General features: G+C 37.9%; 1 protein-coding gene across 1 annotated transcript in view; it reads left to right on the forward strand.

Annotated features, from left to right (window-relative positions):
- Positions 1–17,251, forward strand: part of TTC6 (tetratricopeptide repeat domain 6) — a 312,748-nt gene that overhangs the window by 275,709 nt on the left and 19,788 nt on the right. The window contains exons 27-29 of the mRNA XM_049899504.1: positions 3,324–3,443; positions 9,055–9,128; positions 15,921–16,131. Coding sequence (XP_049755461.1) covers positions 3,324–3,443; positions 9,055–9,128; positions 15,921–16,131 — 405 coding nt within the window. The remainder of the gene's footprint in view (positions 1–3,323; positions 3,444–9,054; positions 9,129–15,920; positions 16,132–17,251) is intronic.

Consider the following 17,251-nt stretch of genomic DNA (forward strand, 5'->3'; position numbering starts at 1 on the left):
AACTGAGTAAATGTTTCTGCTGATACACTGGGAAAAGAAATTTAAAGCAGTGATCACTAACAATACTGTTGCTTCAAAATGTCAACATTGGCTAGAGCAATTCTTGGGGGTATTTTTCATACAATGCCCAGAGCATAGACCCAGCAGGCAGTTTTGAGTGGTTTCCAGCTCAGAGGACCTGTGACCAGGACTTGCTGGTGTGTTGTGAATACCTAACCGATGTCAATGTCTGCAGCAAACATTTTTCTCCATTTCTCTTGGTCCAGCTTCTACCTGTGCAACCCTCTTTTATATTTTTAACATTATCTCCCTCCCCCGCTCCCCTCCCCGCCCCCCCAACCTTGGTTTAGTCCTTTTCAGTCAGGGTTCCTCATTGGGGAGGCAAGTGGCCTGTGTTCTCCCACCCCCTTGCTTCTCTTTCTCTGTTAGCATTTGTCTCTGCCTGCTTTTTACCCCACTTCCACAGTAAATGAAGCATTCCTTTCAAAGATATTTCCCTCACCCCACATTTCTGCCGTTCTGTGTGGACACTCTGCAGTCTCCTTGAAACTTGGACAATTAAATAGGTTTAAAACATTCAGAATTTTAGAGGTTTAGAGGCTGTGGAAGGGAGGAAGTTAAGGAACGTTGTTTCTTCCTAAGAGGATGTAGAATTTCTAGTAACCAGATTATCAGATTTTTTCCAGAAATGTTGACAAATGAATAACTTTTTTTTTTTTTTTGGTAATGAAGAAGTTCTTAAGATACTTGGGGCTAATGAAAGCATCATTTATCAAGGTGACCCAACAGCAGGTGTCTTTGACGACTCCCTTCCCAGCCCCCTGTACTTCTTGGGTAACTGAAGCTGCAAACAATGGGCTGGCAGGGAGGCGAGTAACTTGCATTTTTGTTACCTGAAATACATAAAGTAGCCAGCGTCTCATTAATGAAGAAAATGCAAAACTATCCAAACATTAAACCCCAAACCAAGCCCATTGCCATTGAGTCCATTCTGACTCATAGTGACCCTATAAGACAGAGTAGAACTGCCCCATAGAGTTTCCAAGGAGCACCTGGTGGATTCAAACTCCCAACCTTTTGGTTAGCAGCCCTAAATCTTAACGACTACACCACCAGGGTTTCCCACCCAAACATAGTGAGACCAAATTAAAACCCATAGCCCATTGCCATAGAGTCGATTCTGACTCATAGTGACCCTGTAGGACGGAGTAGAACTGCCCCATAGTGTTTTTCAAGGCAGTAAATCTTTACGGAAGCAGACTGCCACATCTTTCTCCAATGAAAATGAATTAGAATAATAAAATATTGGTGATTTTAGAGCTGCCAGTAACCCAAAGCATTTCACCCAACTGCTCATTTTACAGCTGAGGAAATGGAAGCAGGGAAAGGTTAGGAAGCTCATCTAAGTCACACAGGAAGCTAGAGACCTGTATAGTTGTATTCAGGCTTGTTTGCCTCTGGGTTAACATGGCCTTTAGGTGGCTTTGTAAAACCATCTGACCTCCAACATGTGCTCTGGATGCCAGATACAATGTCACTTGCTCTTTTTGTCTACTTTCACCGCTTTCTCAGCATTCCTGCCATCACTAGGCTGAGGTAACCCAAGTGTCTTTTTGTGGAAAATGAACTGAGGCATTCTCTTAAAATACAGTTTCATAAAAAACAAGCAAAGGTGAATTCTGGATCCTATCACTCTATGTTAATAAAAATGGTAACAATTACCACTTAATTAGCATACATTATGTGACGGACACTTGGCTAAATGCTTTACCAATATACAATTAAAATATTTTTAAGTAGACCCTTACAACAATATGATGAATTATTAATATCCCAGTTTTGCAGATGAGGAAACTAAGGCTTAAAAAAAAATGTTATTTCCTTAAGACATCATAGTTAATAATAGCAGAGGCATGATACAAAAACCAGGATGGACCAAGACTTTGATCCATCCTCTTAAATCATTTCCCAGCTTTTGTCTCCTCTCATGTTACATATGGGGCTACATGTGGTCACCGTAGTGGGAATCAACCACAACTGGTTAGTGGATCTCTAAGGTGTCTTACAAGTTTTACATTCTGTGATTCTCTGAAAGAAAAATTCAGACAACTTTTAGGCTAACATTCTAGCTTTTGTGTGTGTGTGTGTGTGTTTTTAACAAGTATTACTAATTATTTTTATAGCCATGACAATGCTTATTTATAATTATGTCACAAAATATAGTATCTTTAATTACACGATTCTTTCAGACACTTAAGTGCTCAATCGTGAAACACTAGAAGAAGACAAGTGTGAAAATAGTAAAATTCTATCTATTTGCCATTTTCAGTTAGCATGTGCTACAAGTGTATAAGGACCCCTAGTACCGAAGTGGTTAAGAGTTCAGGCTGCTAGCCAGAAGGTCAGCAGTTTGAATCCACCAGGTGCTCCTCGGAAACCCTATAGGGCAGTTTTACCCTGCCTATAGGGTTTTTTTTTATAGGGTTGCTATGAGTTGGAATTGACTCAACGGCACACAATAACAACATTTGGACCTTTTCTTATCAAACCATATGGCTCATTTGGACAAAATATTCAGTAGGAAAATGATTTAAGATATTCAATTCCAACCCAAATTTGGGATGTTTCTGATACCTTGTTCAGATAGATGACCAGTAAAAACTTGTTTATTCAGTGATTAAAAAAAAAAGATAAAATAATGAAGACCTGAGTTGATTACTTCTCAGCTTAGACTAATATCTTTAAAATAATGAGTATACCTATCAAAATATTTTGAAGTAGTTTTCCAACAAGTTTTCATTTGTTAGTTTTTTTAAGACCCATTTTTTACTTATGATTCATTCATTCAGTAAGAATTTATTGAATGTCTATTATGTACAGGCATGGTACTTGTTACCGGGCTTACAGTGGTGAACAAAATAGATAATATCTGCCCCGTTGAGCTTAGATTTCAATAAGAAAAACAATAAAATGTTAAAAAGAAATTAAAATTCAAATAGTAATAAGCGCTTTGCTTTAATGTCAACAATCATTTGATGAAACTGCCGAGGGAGGGGTTTTTCATCCCCTGGCTTCCAACACAAATGAAAGCGTTGGTGATTCACCAATAATATGTGAAATGCAATCACAGGGTGCCCACTTATTAAAAAATAGCATTATCCATACTATTTAGCTAAGGAGACCATTATGACTATTTTGGCCATAAGTCAAATAAACAACTAACTGTAGGATTCTAGTTGGTGCATAAACACAATTGTCCATGAATGATGAAGTAAGATGCTGAAGAGTTGAATCTAGGTTGCAAATGATTATTTTATTTTTAGGCACTAACAGATTATGGAGTCGTACTTCTTCTTGATGCTGGAGAAACTGTAACGTTAAATACCTACATTAACCGTGGACGCATCTATGCAGAACTAGAGCAGCATGGCTTTGCATTAGAGGTAAATCTTCCTGTTTACATAGTAGAATGAACTCAGTTGATTTTGTGTGTTTGCTTCTGAAAATTGTGAACAAGTTTTTCTTGCTATCAAATGGCGGTATTAATGAGGGATAATTCAACTTTGGTAAGCACCGTATTGAAGTAGTTTGACTAGTAGAATTTTTGCAAAAAATGAGTATTTTTACTTTGTTTTGATTGCAGATAAATAACGAATACATGAAAAAATTTCTAATTTGATGAAATATGTTATCAAGAGTATCACATCCCCCAAGGGAGTATCTTTCCTATGCACAAAACTCAGTTATTTGGCAAATAACACGATTTATGTATCATTTACTCCACTGCTCAGTGTTAACTCTCATTCACAGTTTTCCTCATTGACCATCGAAAATACATTAAAGTAAATCTGCTTGTTTCAAACAGGGCAGAAAATAGCTGTTTGAAATAGGCTACTGGAAATAAGCTTTTAAGTTAGTGGGGGCAGGCACTCAAAATTGCAATGGAAGATACCACATGCGGTATTACTGAAAAGAAACAGGTAGTTTAAAATGCATTTCATTATAGAACAGTTAAACAAAATTCATCATTCTCATTTTTATTTTTTATTGCACGTTTTAAGATAACTTTGGAATTAAGATAAAGAGACACAAGGTGAAAATTATATAGCAGTTTGAGGTTAGCAGTTAAATAATAGTAGTTTTGCGTCTTTGTTTCTGAGGGACTGCAACATAACATGCAGTGGAGTGTTTCCTGTTCTTCTCACCTCCAGATGGCTTGTCTATTTTTCTACCTCTGGGTCATCTTTTGAGATTCTGCCCAACGAATCACTTACTTATTATTAAGGTAGTACCTGAGAGGCCTTATTCTCAGCAAGTTACAGTGTGATGAAATATAATTTCAGCAGTTGGATTCCTTTAGGTTTTTTGGTATAGTGAAAATATCCTTGTGATATCCACCATTAGGCATTCCCTCAGGTAAGGAAGCTAACGAACCTCTTTGTTTAGAGTAGAAAGCCCTGGAACCCTGGGCAAGTGTTGGGGTGGAGAAGGTGAGGAAAATGGAGGTGACAGCAAAGAACCTCAACTGTCAGAGAATTAAATGTAAGGCCTGTGTCATCTACTGAGTGAGTAGTTATTTAGTACTTAAAAACAACGTTAACTATATTTATGGAGCAGTTGCTATGTACCAGGGTGTCAACAGCCTTGCACAATTTATAATTGTAATTTACAGATGAGGAAACTGGTATTCAAAAATGGTTAAATAAGGTCTTTCAACCAGTAAGTATTAGGGCAAGATTTGAATTCAGGTCTCACTTGATTCCAAAGTTGATGTTCTTTCAGACAAGGCACTGGCATTGGCACTGAGTATATAGAGATACATAAGACAGAATTTCAGTCCTTGAGGAGCTCGTGATCGAGTGGAAATCATTTTTGACCTTTCCCTTTCCTCATACTCTACATCCAATCCATTAACAAGTCCGGTCAGTTCTACCGTCAAAGCATATCTTGAATTCAATAATTTCTTGTTACTGCCACTGCTATTCCCCCATCTCTGCCTTGAACTACTGCCATAGCTTCCCACCGGGCCTCTCTGCTTCTACTTTCGTCCCTCTACATTCTGTTCTCTGTACATCAGCCGGAGAGACCTCTTAAAAACATAAAGCAGATCAAGTTATTTCTCTGCTCAAAACCACCCACCAATGGCTTCCCGTCAAACTTAGAATAAAATCTGAACTCTCGACTATGATCAACCAAGACCCTATGTGATCTGACTGCTGCTCATCTCTCTGATCTCTGATCTCATCTCATTGTCAAACACTAATTACTCCATATGACCTGGTAGTCCCACTCCTATATATGTACCCTAGAGAAATAAAAGCTTGTTTTCACACAAAACTCTGTACTTGAATGTTTATAGCAGCATTATTTATAATTGCCAATAACTGGAAACAACCCAAATGTCCTTTGGTATGTGAATGGATAAACTGTGGTACATCCGTACAAAGGGACACAGCTCAGCAATATTGATACATGCAGCAATATGGATGAATCTCAAATGCATCATGCTAAGCTAGACTCAAAAGGCTTTATACTGTATGATTCTGTTTATATGACATCCTGAAATATGAAAAACTAAAGGAATAAAGAAGATATCAGTAGTTGCCAGGAGTTAGGGGATCACAGTAGGAGAGAAGTGTTCTGTGTCCTAATTGTGGTAGTGGTTACATTTGTTAAAACTCCCAGAACTGTAAACCAAAAAAAAAAAAAAAGTGGGGGGAGCTTTACTCTATGTAAATTAACAAGTTAATTTAAAATTTAAAGAGAAAAAAGATGTAGTAAAGGAAAATCAATGAAGAAATCTAAGACTGAGTAACAAGAGGGGTAGATCAAGAATCAAAAGACAGAAAAGTTTTAAAACTCACCCAGGAAAATATTTTTTAGTGAGAAGGACTTATTAAGAGACATGTCAAGTAGGATGAGTGCTGAAAACGTATTAGGTAATTGATAGTTGTTTGTCCTTCTTAGGAACACTTTGACTGGGAAGTAGAGTGCAGCATCAAGATGGGATTGTTTGGGAAGTTAAGGGTTGAGCTTGTTGGCTTGAGAACATTTGTTTGTTTCTTTTGCATCTTGAAAATCTACCATGATGACAGTAAAGGAATAAAAAAGATATAGTTGCTTAAGCATAAAGAGAGTGGGAGGAGAGATACTGCGAAGGAGGTACATTCTGGATTTTAATGCCTAAACTTAAGTATGAATGAAGAGCCAAGGATCAGACACTTGAGAGAAGTAAAATAGAAATGAAAACAAATGAACAAACATTGTCATGAGTATACGAGCATGATGGGAGAAAGGTAGGTGTGTGGGGTGGTGGTATAAGAAAGCTAAATTTTATCCTTTTATGTAGGAAGCGAATATTTGTACCATAAAAATACAGTATGATATAATATATATGTTATTTAGAAATGTGAAGGTAAATAGTAGAAGGAAAAATAGTAAGATGTAAAAATGATTGTCTCTGGGGAATGAGACTCAGTTATAAAGTAAGATGGAGCAGAGGATTAGTGTTTAGCATTATAAGTTTTATTGTTTTATTAACCCCTATATGCAAAAAAAATTTTTTTTATATGCTGCATGTATCATATACAATGATTATAAGAATAAAAACAAATAAAATGTTTTTAGAGCCAGTTTAAAAATTTTGCAATAAAATTGGATGCTCTTACTATGGAAAAAAATAATAAGTTGATGGAATTTGGGGGGCATGGAGAGTGAATATTGAATATACTTTCAAGGAGATTGGTAGTGATAGGAACTAGAAAGACACCGCCATGTGTAGTTTGCTGTGCAGGAAGGGTTGAAGGAAGACAGAAGGAACATGGTGGAACAAGTTGCTGGAGGAGATAAGAGGAAATGAAGTCAAGAGCCCATCCTCTGACACAGGAAGGAAGACAGTGTGGAGAGTGGTTTCACAAACTTAAGGAGATAATGGAAGTGGAGAAAATTTGCTTGGTATGTGAGTAACTCTGGGTGGTTTGTTGTTTATGGTTCTGATAGAGAGAATTAATAAAGAAGAGAAAAATTATAAAAATGACAGCTTTATTCTGAGAGATCATCATTTGTGTTTCCTGCTGATAATTAATGCCTAATTACCATGTAGCATAACAATGATTATACATACAATTTAATGAGTCAAGTTGACTTTTGTAAGTTTTACCCGATTAAACACTGAACTTGGTATTCTCAGCCTTTTTAAGTTCGTGATCCCTACTTATAACCCTCAAAACTAATGGAAATGTTTGTAATAAATCCCACTTGTACTTACAAATTTACATCTGTGTTAGCAAAAAGTCCTCTTAGGATAGATACCTGGCAGTATATTTGATTAGATAATAATTTTTTTTCTTTCAAATAGCTCCATTTAGTATCAAAATATGCTCTGTGAATCTAAATAGGGAGTCCAGAGTGACACATTAGGCTCTGACTAATGACTCCTCTTCCAGGAGGATCCCAGAGTGCTCAGCTTGACCCTACTACTCCATTTTCCACTCCCAGTAATAGCAGAAAACCCCATAAGACAGACTCCTCCTTCTAATTTAACCAGGGAGGGTTTGTGGAAGAGTGGGTAGAGGGAGCACTGTCTGTTACAGTTAGTTCCTCTCTAGTTGGGTGGAAACCAAAATTCTGATACACACTCTTCGGGGCTTGGAGTCCTGATGTCACAGCCTCCAGGAAGGGAGCCTGGAGGCATTTCCTTTTGTCATTCCAGGGGAGGTTACAGTACTGCCTACAGTTTAGTTTGGTCAAGTGAGGTCACAACCAAAACTGCCCATGAAGATCCGGCTTAAGCAGTCCTCTGGGAGGAAGCAGGGCCATTTTTATCCTTCATAGTCTCTGGACTCTCTTACTTTTAGAACGTTCCTTCCCACATTTTAGCAAATGCTGAAATCCATCTACATCCCACATCGTGTGTGTGTGTTTGTGTGTGTGTGTGTGTGTGTGTGTAGTGAGTTGAAGTTGACACAGTATATTGATTTGTAGATATTTATTTGGAGCCCGGGTGGCACAGTGGTTGAGAACTCGGCTGCTAACCAAAAGGTCAGCAGTTCAAATCCACCAGCCACTCTTTGGAAACCCTGTGGGGGCAGTTCTACTCTGCCCTGTAGGGTCACTATGAGTGAGAATCTACTCAACAGCAGTGGGTGGACATTTATTTAAATATTAATTTCAATTTGGCAATGTTTTTCTTATTTTGTTTCTCAAATATTTTCATAGGGCTTTGAAAGCTTATAGGCTTCAGACATGGTGTCTCTCTGGTGCCTAATGAGAAGAGAATTCTGGGCCACAGTGGCAGGGTCTCTTGCAGACTTGGCTCTTTTAATTCTCTTGAACAGCCTCCTCCCCAGGGCCATTCAGTCCATCCTAGCAGACTTCCCCAACTTTAAATCTTGAAGTTATTGTGTTTGCTCCTCCTTTAAGGAGGCCTCTTTGTTCCCTGGGCAAAATGTTACACTTCTCCCCCAGAGTTGTGGATTCCAAGGGAGCAGCAGCCTTAGCTAATCCATACAAAAGATCCAGGTATGCCATTCCCTGGGCCTGGGTGCCTGCTTATCCTAAAGTTTCTCTCCAGGTGAATTTCCAAGATGTGGCAGTCTACCTCTGTAAATATTTACAGCCTTAGAAACTGTATGGGGCAGTTCTACTCTGTCCTATAGGGCTGCTGTGCGTTGGAATCGACTCCACAGCAATAAATTTGGTTTTCGTTTATCTAGATGGGGAAGTCTTTAGCAGTGTTCACTGAAAGAAAACAATAAAAAGAAAATAAGCGAGATACCCCATTACATATAAAAGGACAAAACTACAGGGAAAGCTCTTATTCTTCAAGTGGAGACCGGCCGCAGAGATCGAGTGAATTTACAGTAATGGATTTCCCCTGCTCCATTAGTTCTCACTAGATGTGGCACTATAGTGAAGAAATGAAGTTTTAGGAGAAGATGTTCATTTTACTGATGTGTCAATTATATTCATGGTAGAATCAAAATTTGAAGGAATTTTTAAAACGCGCAAAAGAAAATGTTATGAAATTAACCAAAAATTAATAAATTGTTTCAGGATTTTAAACAAGCTGCAGTGATAAGCCAAACTAACGTGAGCCTTTGCCATGCAACTGCTATGTGTCATCACAGGTATGGAATGAAATTCATGTTGAAGTGAAAGTAAGTGGGTTTATCAAATTTATCTAATTATAACCACAGAAATAAGCCAGGAAACAATAGGAAAAACAGAAAAATGTTGTGGAAGTGACCAAGTACAAAAATGGAGAGAGACACAAAGCAATGTCTAGGATTCTCTGTATAGAAATGGGAGCCGTATCCACGTGTGCCATTAACACACTTCTGCCTTTGAATAAATTATTGTAGCCAAGTCAGCAAGTATATACCTGCATCATGGCATTGGGGGTATTTAACTGATTCAAGAGAATAGCATGTACACTGGGAAAGGACTTTGTTAATATACAAAACAGAATAAAATTACATAGAGCCTGCAATATCCAAGAATAAAATCAAGTTATTTATTTGCTCCTAAAATAGAACTGGAAACCCTGGTGGCGTAGTGGTTAAGTGCTACGGCTGCTAACCAAAAGCTCGGCAGTTCAAATCCAGCAAGTGCTCCTTGGAAACTCTGTGGGGCAGTTCTACTCTGTCCTACGGGGTCACTATGTGTCGGAATCGACTCGACAGCAGTGGGTTTGGCTTTTTTTGTTTTGGAAAATAGAACTAACCTTTCAAAGCCTATTTACTGGACAAGTATTTTAAAGAAAATTTCACATTGAAAAACACATAGTTCTAAATCCAAAACTAATTAAAACAACAATAAATACCTAACAAATTAAATACCTAACTAATTAAAACAACAATAAATACCTAACAAAATACATTAAAATCTACACAAAAATTTACTTACGGCATTAGTACCAGTTTCTGGAATTGTTATAAAAAGAAGTAAGTTGTAGAAGGAGGGAAAAGAACAATCACATAGGCTAAAATACAGAAGATGATTGGCTTAAAATATACCCTGAGTAAACTTCGCAAACCATAATGGCTACATTTCTGCATATACATTTGACATCTAAAATTAATTTTTGATTATTTTGCTTTTAAAAGCATAGAAGTTCAGCATGTAGGGGTTTTAAAGTTGATAAAAAGTATTTGGTCAAGCAGTAGTTTAAAGCATTATTTTTCTTGCAAGAAACAAGAATAAAAGTGTAGTTAATTTGGAAGAGGAAATTGGCATAGTTCATAAATTATCTAGACTAGGCTGAGTAAATATCCAATTTAGGAACTTGAACATAGTTTGTGTTATTTAGGAAATTAATGTTCATCTTTTCCCCTTTAGGACACATATGTATGTATGTAAAATCTAATAACGTGAACTTGTGACGATGTCTTTGGGTTAAAAGGCTTAAGCTGGTCTCAGACGTTTAATTTTATACAGAGAACCATAGTAACACCATTGTCTATTTTAGTCCAGCAACCTTTGTATAACCCATTGCTCTAAGTGATTGCGATTCTTCAGAAGAGATGGACTAACAGGACTGATGTATTTGCTTTGGTGGGTGAGTGCAGACCAAAACTGTCTGAGGCAGTTGCATTCTCTTTTAAACTGAAAACAGACTCCAAAATTTTCCTTAGCCACATTCCTGTGTTTAGCAACTGTTAGAGTCAGCAAAGTTCTCTGTGTGGCATATCACAATCTCTTTTATGAAATGTAATCACTGGGTTTATATGGCAGAACCTCCTTAAGCTGTTACTGCTTTGCAATTCCAAATAACCAGCTTTCTTCAGCTGGCTAGATTTTCTATTGTCCTTTAATAAAAGTAGAATTTAAATCAACAGTAAAGCCCAGATAGCTCACTGTCCAAATTTCATGTGTTTTGTTTGAGTTTTAAGAGTTTTAAAACTGTTATTTAGTAATAAGGAATGTTTAGTGATTGGTCATATTTATTTCAGAAAAAATATTTTTGCTTTTCAAGGCTAGTAACAGATCATATATTTATTATACAGCAGTGTAGCTCTGTAAGTATGGTGTGAGACAGTACTGGTGTTTTATACTGGGGGAAATAAAATTTTTCCATGTGGAAAATTATTTAAAAAGGGAATAAACCTTTAAATTTTAGGGCTTTGATCTTTGAACTCTTGGGGTTGCAGACTTTTGAAGTATGCCTTTGTATGTCTTTGGTTCTCACTCTTGTGGTTGCTAGGAGACAACATTCCTTAGGCTGAATATCCTACTTGCTGCTCAGTTTGGTCACCAAGAGTGTTATGCTAGAGTTAAATATTAGATATCTTCGGAAAAAAACTTAGTATGTATATTTCTTAATACATCACAGAGGGAGAGCCTGATTAGAAAACAGTTATATATCCACTTTTTATTTCAGCACATTTATTATTTTACTATTTTTATATTTGCAAAAATAGTTTTGAATCCTTGACTCTGCAAGCCACATTCTTCAGTGTGGGGAGGTATTTGTGATTTATTTGTACAACACGGTAGGGTACATCTGGTCACGGATGGGATTAATTTGGAAAATGCGGTGGGCCTCTGTGTCTATGGCCTGACCCACAAGCTCAGCACACAGTCCAGTGCTAAGAGGATATTGTAATGAGAATCATGCACCTTCAGTAGGTGATCACATTACTTTAGATTTATACAAACACATATTATTTTAGAAAAACCCATTCACTGGCTTTCACATTTGTGGTAACTGATGCTTAACAGTTTATGTCTCAATGAGCATATAACTTGATGTAACACATATACCCAACCACACATTCTATTGCCTAGCTGCAGTGTCGTCACTTAACAGGAGCTTCAGCCTCCAGGACACCGTGTGATATACACATCTTCAGCAGAATGACATTGCTGTTTCTGTAGTGGTACCTGTTTCATTTTTCTCTTGACCGTTGGTGCAGGTGTCTGGGTAGTCTCTGGCTCTGGCACACCTATCTCCTCCGGGCTTGATTTTAGTCATCAGTTGTAAAGTGAGGGTCTTGCCTAGAAAGGCTTCATGATCTACTTCCAAAAAATCAGCCATTGAACACTCAGTGGGAGCACGTTCTAGTCTGACATACATGGGGCCACCATGAGTCAAAATGGACACCAGGGCAACTGTTTTTCCAGGTTTGAGGTGTAATGATTATTTACTTAGCCTGAACTGATCTAGACGCTCATTAAACATTAGTGCTGATAGCTAGTGGAAAAAAAAGAAGCCAATAAAACACACTGCCAGCGAGTCCATTCCAACTTATAGCTACCCTATAGGACAAAGTAGAACTGCTCCATAGGGTTTCCAAGGCTCTAAATCTTTCTGAAAGCAGATGACTGCCACACCTTTGTCTTGCAGAGTGGCTGGTGGTTTTGAACCGACAACCTTTCAGTTAGCAGCCAAGCACATTGATCACTGTGCCACCAGGGCTCCGTAAATAAACAGATACAGAAAATAGCTTCCATCACAACTTATACAACATGTGGTGAGCTTCAGTCTACCACCTCAGTTGTTTCAAATGGTTAGGCTATACAAAGGGTGCAATTACATTTTATAAACCGTATGTCAGATGATGTACTCACAAAGGATTTTTAATCTTCGTTTGGGTCAGAGGGGGCAGTGTGTCTGATACGAATTGCATGTCAGTATACTTGGAGCATTTCAATGATTTATGGAGAAAATTTGGAAGAACTAAGATGGTCCTGGAAATATTAGGTTACACACTTACTGTAGGTGTGCATCATATGTAAATATTTCAACACCTGTATATAGAAATACTTAGCACAAGCAGGAAACCTTGGTGGCGTAGTGGTTAAGAGCTACAGCTGCTAACCAAAAGGTCAGCAGTTTGAATCCACTAGGTGCTCCTCGGAAGGCCTATAGGGCAGTTCTACTGTGTCCTGTAGGGTCTCTGTGAGTCAGAACTGACTCGACAGCAATGGGTTTGGTTTGGTTTTTTGGAGCACAACCAAACCTAACAACTAAATGCGGTTTGTACAAAATGACTGTGAGCTAATTATTCTCGTTAAAGAATTTACTGTGCTATGTTTAGAACTAGTTGTGTAAGACAGTGAGAAGGCAGCTGTAGAAGGCATTGTCACCCTGTATTGAGTGACCTTTTACTTCTCAAATAGTGCCAACGGTCAAGAAAGAGGGGTGCAATTTCATTGTAAACTACTGACGGGAAGTGAGGCCGTGCTTTCATAGTAACAACCCACAGAGTGATCTCAGAAGATACTAAGTGGCTTGCATGTGTGAATGTTAACCTTTGCTGGTCCGTAATGTCAAAAGCTGAGCTTTACTAGTGCTTCGCTGTTGATTCTTGTGTGCCCTCCTACCAGACCACTTGATGCACCATTTTTGGATAGTGTTTGCAAAACTTGGATCCAGTGTCATGATCATCTCAATTATTTTTCACAGGACATGGACAGGAATTAAAAAAATATTGAATCACACTGTGAGAAACTGAGTTCCTTTTCAGTCTCAAACTGAGTTTTCTCTCAAGCCTTCTTATTACATCAACGAGAAAGTGTCAACTAAGATCTAATCTTTAATATCTTTCTAACACTTGTTAACACTTTTAATACTTCCTTTGTAATAGACGGAGCAACTGTCAGGTTCAGAGTTTTCTGCAGACTACAGTATCCAGCTGTACTTTTAATATATTTTTAGGGTTACCTTTTAGTCATTGATTTTCTATTTATGGTAGTGATATTAACCCAGTTGCCATCTGGTTGATTCCTACTCTTGACGCCCCATGTGCCTCAGAGTAGAACTACTCCATAGAGTTTTCATGGCTGATTTTTTGGCAGGAGATCACCAGGCATTTCTTCTGAGGTGCCTCTGGGTGAACTTGAACCTCCAACTTTTTGGTTAGCAGCTGAGCGTGTTAACCATTTGCACCATACAGGGAGGGATATTAAGTTGTATTCTAAAGTAAATTTATGTAAAATAAATTTATTAAGTTGCAATGCATCTTATTAAATTTTGAGATCTGTTTGAGAAGTAATGAAAAAAACAGAAGGAAGATAATATTTACTGGTCAGGGTCTCTGTGTTAGGTGTTTTTCATATGCTATCATTTGATTCTCATAACAGCCTTACAGAATTAGTATTACTTGTGTGTTTGGGCTCAGGTCTGAATTCCAAGCCCTTCTTCTGACTACGTTGTTGAGGTACCAGCTCACTGGCTTTCCGTCACCAACCACAGGTGTATTAAAGGTGAAAAGTGTGTGGTAGATGATTGTGTGCAAAAGCATGGATTTTGGAGTAAGGCTTACCTGAGTTTGAATTCCAGGTAACTACTCTGTGCAAACTTAGTGTGATCTTTACTCTGCCATTTGCCATGTATGATCTTTTCTGAGGCTTGATTTGCATTTCATCTGTAAAACGATAGCTGTAACTAGCCTATAGAATTGTTAGAAGGTTTTTTAAGTAAAATAGTAGATGTCAAGCTCTTAAAAAAAAAAAAAAAAACCCAAAAAATCAAACCCATTGCTGAGAAATTGATTCCTATTCCAACTCACAGCAACCTTGTAGGACAGAGTAGAACTGCCCCATAGAGTTTCTAAGGAGGGCCTGGTAGATTTGAACTGCCAACTTTCAGGTTAGCAGCCATAGCATTTAACCACTAAGCCACCAGTGTTTCTGTAAAGCTCTTAGTATCTAGTAAAGAAGCAGGTACTCAATGGTAGCTCCCTGTCATGGATTGAATTGTGTCCCCCACAAAATATGTGTCGACTTGATTAGGCCAAGATTCCCAGTATCGTGTGGTTGTCCTCCATTTTGTGATTTTCCTATGTGTTATAAATCATAATCTCTGCCTGTGGTTAAAGAGGATTAGGGTGGGATGTAACACCTTTACTAAGGTCACATCCCTGATCCAATGTAAAGTGACTTTCCCTGGGATGTGACCTGCACCACCTTTTATCTTACAAGAGATGAAAGGAAAGGGAAGCAAGCAGAGCTGAGGACTTCATACCACCAAGAAAGCAGTGCTGGGAGCAGAGCGTGTCCTTTGGACATGGGGTTCCTGTGCAGAGAAACTCCTAGTCCAGGGGACAACTGATGACAAGGACCTTCCTCCAGAGCCGACAGAGAAAGCCTTCCCCTGGAGCTGATGCCCTGATTTGGATTTCTAGCTACTAGACTGTGAGAAAATAAATTTCTCTTCCTTAAAGCAATCTACTTGTGGTATTTCTGCTATAACAGTGCTAGATAACTAAGACACACCCTCATTATTTAAAAAAATCTAGTCTCTCCATGTTAACTGAGATTATGCATAATTATTAGATATGAATGTAAAATGGAGAAGTGACTTTATGTGCCCAAGAACAAATATTTGATTCCTTCGACAGCCCACTACCACCACAAGAGAATACTTACAGAAGATAGAAAGACAGATTTTTCATTTAGCCACATATTTTCACAAGTTAGTAAATAAAATACATTTTTCTTCTTTCTTTTCTGTTCAAAATTAAATGGGCTGCCTTAATAGAAGAAAATCTAACCTTAAGAACCCCATCTGATGAAAATCTGGTTCTTTCTATTATATAAGGAAAATACATAAAAATAAATTTTTAATTTAATTTAAATAATGTATTCCATTAATAACCCAAGCCCATTGCTATCGAGTCAATTTTGACTCATATCAACCCTATATAACATGTGACATTCTACATTGGCAACTGATAGCTATGAAAAACAGGTTTGGGAATGCCATTCAGACTTTTAAGGTTCTGAAAAAAGGATTCCAAAATAGCATTCCAACACATTCTGCTATAAAAATGGCTCTTACCTTCCTTCTTTATTTCCTCCTACAGTGGATAGGAAAAATGAAAGATATATAAGATTTTATAAATCTGTGAAAAAGCCATATATGGGGAAGGACTTAGACAGTTCACCAAGAAACAAATATCTTCATTTATTTTCAGAATTAAAGAGTTTGAAGATGCTGTCAATTTCTTCACCTGGGCTCTTAAAATTAATTCAAGTTTTGTGGACGCCTATGTTGGACGGGGAAATGCTTACATGGAATACGGTCATGAGGAAGCCACCAGGCAAGCACAGAAGGACTTTCTGAGAGCTTTGCATCTTAATCCAATTTACACAAAAGCCAGAATTAGTTTCGGCTATAATTTGCAGGTAATATTATATAACAACGTTTTGGACCATGAAAGCACCTTTTAGACAAGAGAAAGTGTATATTTGGCTCGTTACTGGAGATGAGGCTTAATTTTGTTTCCCTGGTTATGAACAGTTTACCTTTCATTTATTTTTAGTGTGGAGAGTAGCAGTGGGAAACAGGGTTCAGTTAATTACAGGGAACCTGCCTGGATAAGCCTGGGGACCTACTATGCAGGTCAGATAAAGATCTTTTGAATCAGAGTTTCCTTAATATCTATATTCTTTCCTACCTCACCCCCACATTTATAAACAACTTTTAAAATTTGCCTGATGAATTTCACATATAAGAACCTGCTGTTTGTTTCGTTTAAAAATAAGTGAGTTTGGCTGATCTGAGACTGGTAATATTGGAGGTGGTTGTTGGGATTGGTGGTTATAGTGATGTATTCTCAAGAACTTGTTAATAAGAGAAATGATTGCCTTCTGAGAATTAAACATAAAATTGGCCCTTTCAGATCATAATAGAAATTTGCAACATTGACATAAAGAGACAGCTAGAGTCAATGGTAATGCAATGGAATATGTTATCATCATTCACTGCATTCAACAGTTGTTTACCGAACACCTACTATATGGCAGGCACTTCTACAGGCCTAGGGATGCAGTAATGAACAAGATGTACTTGGTTCTTGTCCTTGTAGAGTTTACTACCCGTTCAGGAGATGAGCGTCAAGCCATCACACAAATAATTTTTAATTAAAATCATTATAAGTGCAACAAAGGGATGGGTGTTACAACAGTTTATAACAAGGAAATTTAGTGTGTTGTCTGAGGGATCAGAGAGGGCTTCTTGAGACAGTAATCAGTCAGGAGTAGTGGTTGGGGCTAGGACGCAGTGTTTTCAGCCAGAGGGATCAGCCTATTAGAAAGTCCTGTGAGAAAAGAGACAGAGGGCTCAAGTGGTTGGAGCATTATGGGCAAGGGGAGAGTGGTGTGGGACGAGGCTAGAGAACTGAGCAAGGGCTGGGGTTAAAGACCCTGTAGGCCAGTTAAAAATGTGAATAACTCTAAGCAGTGACACCTGATTTGCATTTTATGAGCATCTCACTGGATATGTATTAATCTGGAAGAGAACTGA

The sequence above is a fragment of the Elephas maximus genome, chromosome 10 (genome assembly GCF_024166365.1).
Source record: "Elephas maximus indicus isolate mEleMax1 chromosome 10, mEleMax1 primary haplotype, whole genome shotgun sequence".
Lineage (NCBI taxonomy): Eukaryota > Metazoa > Chordata > Mammalia > Proboscidea > Elephantidae > Elephas > Elephas maximus.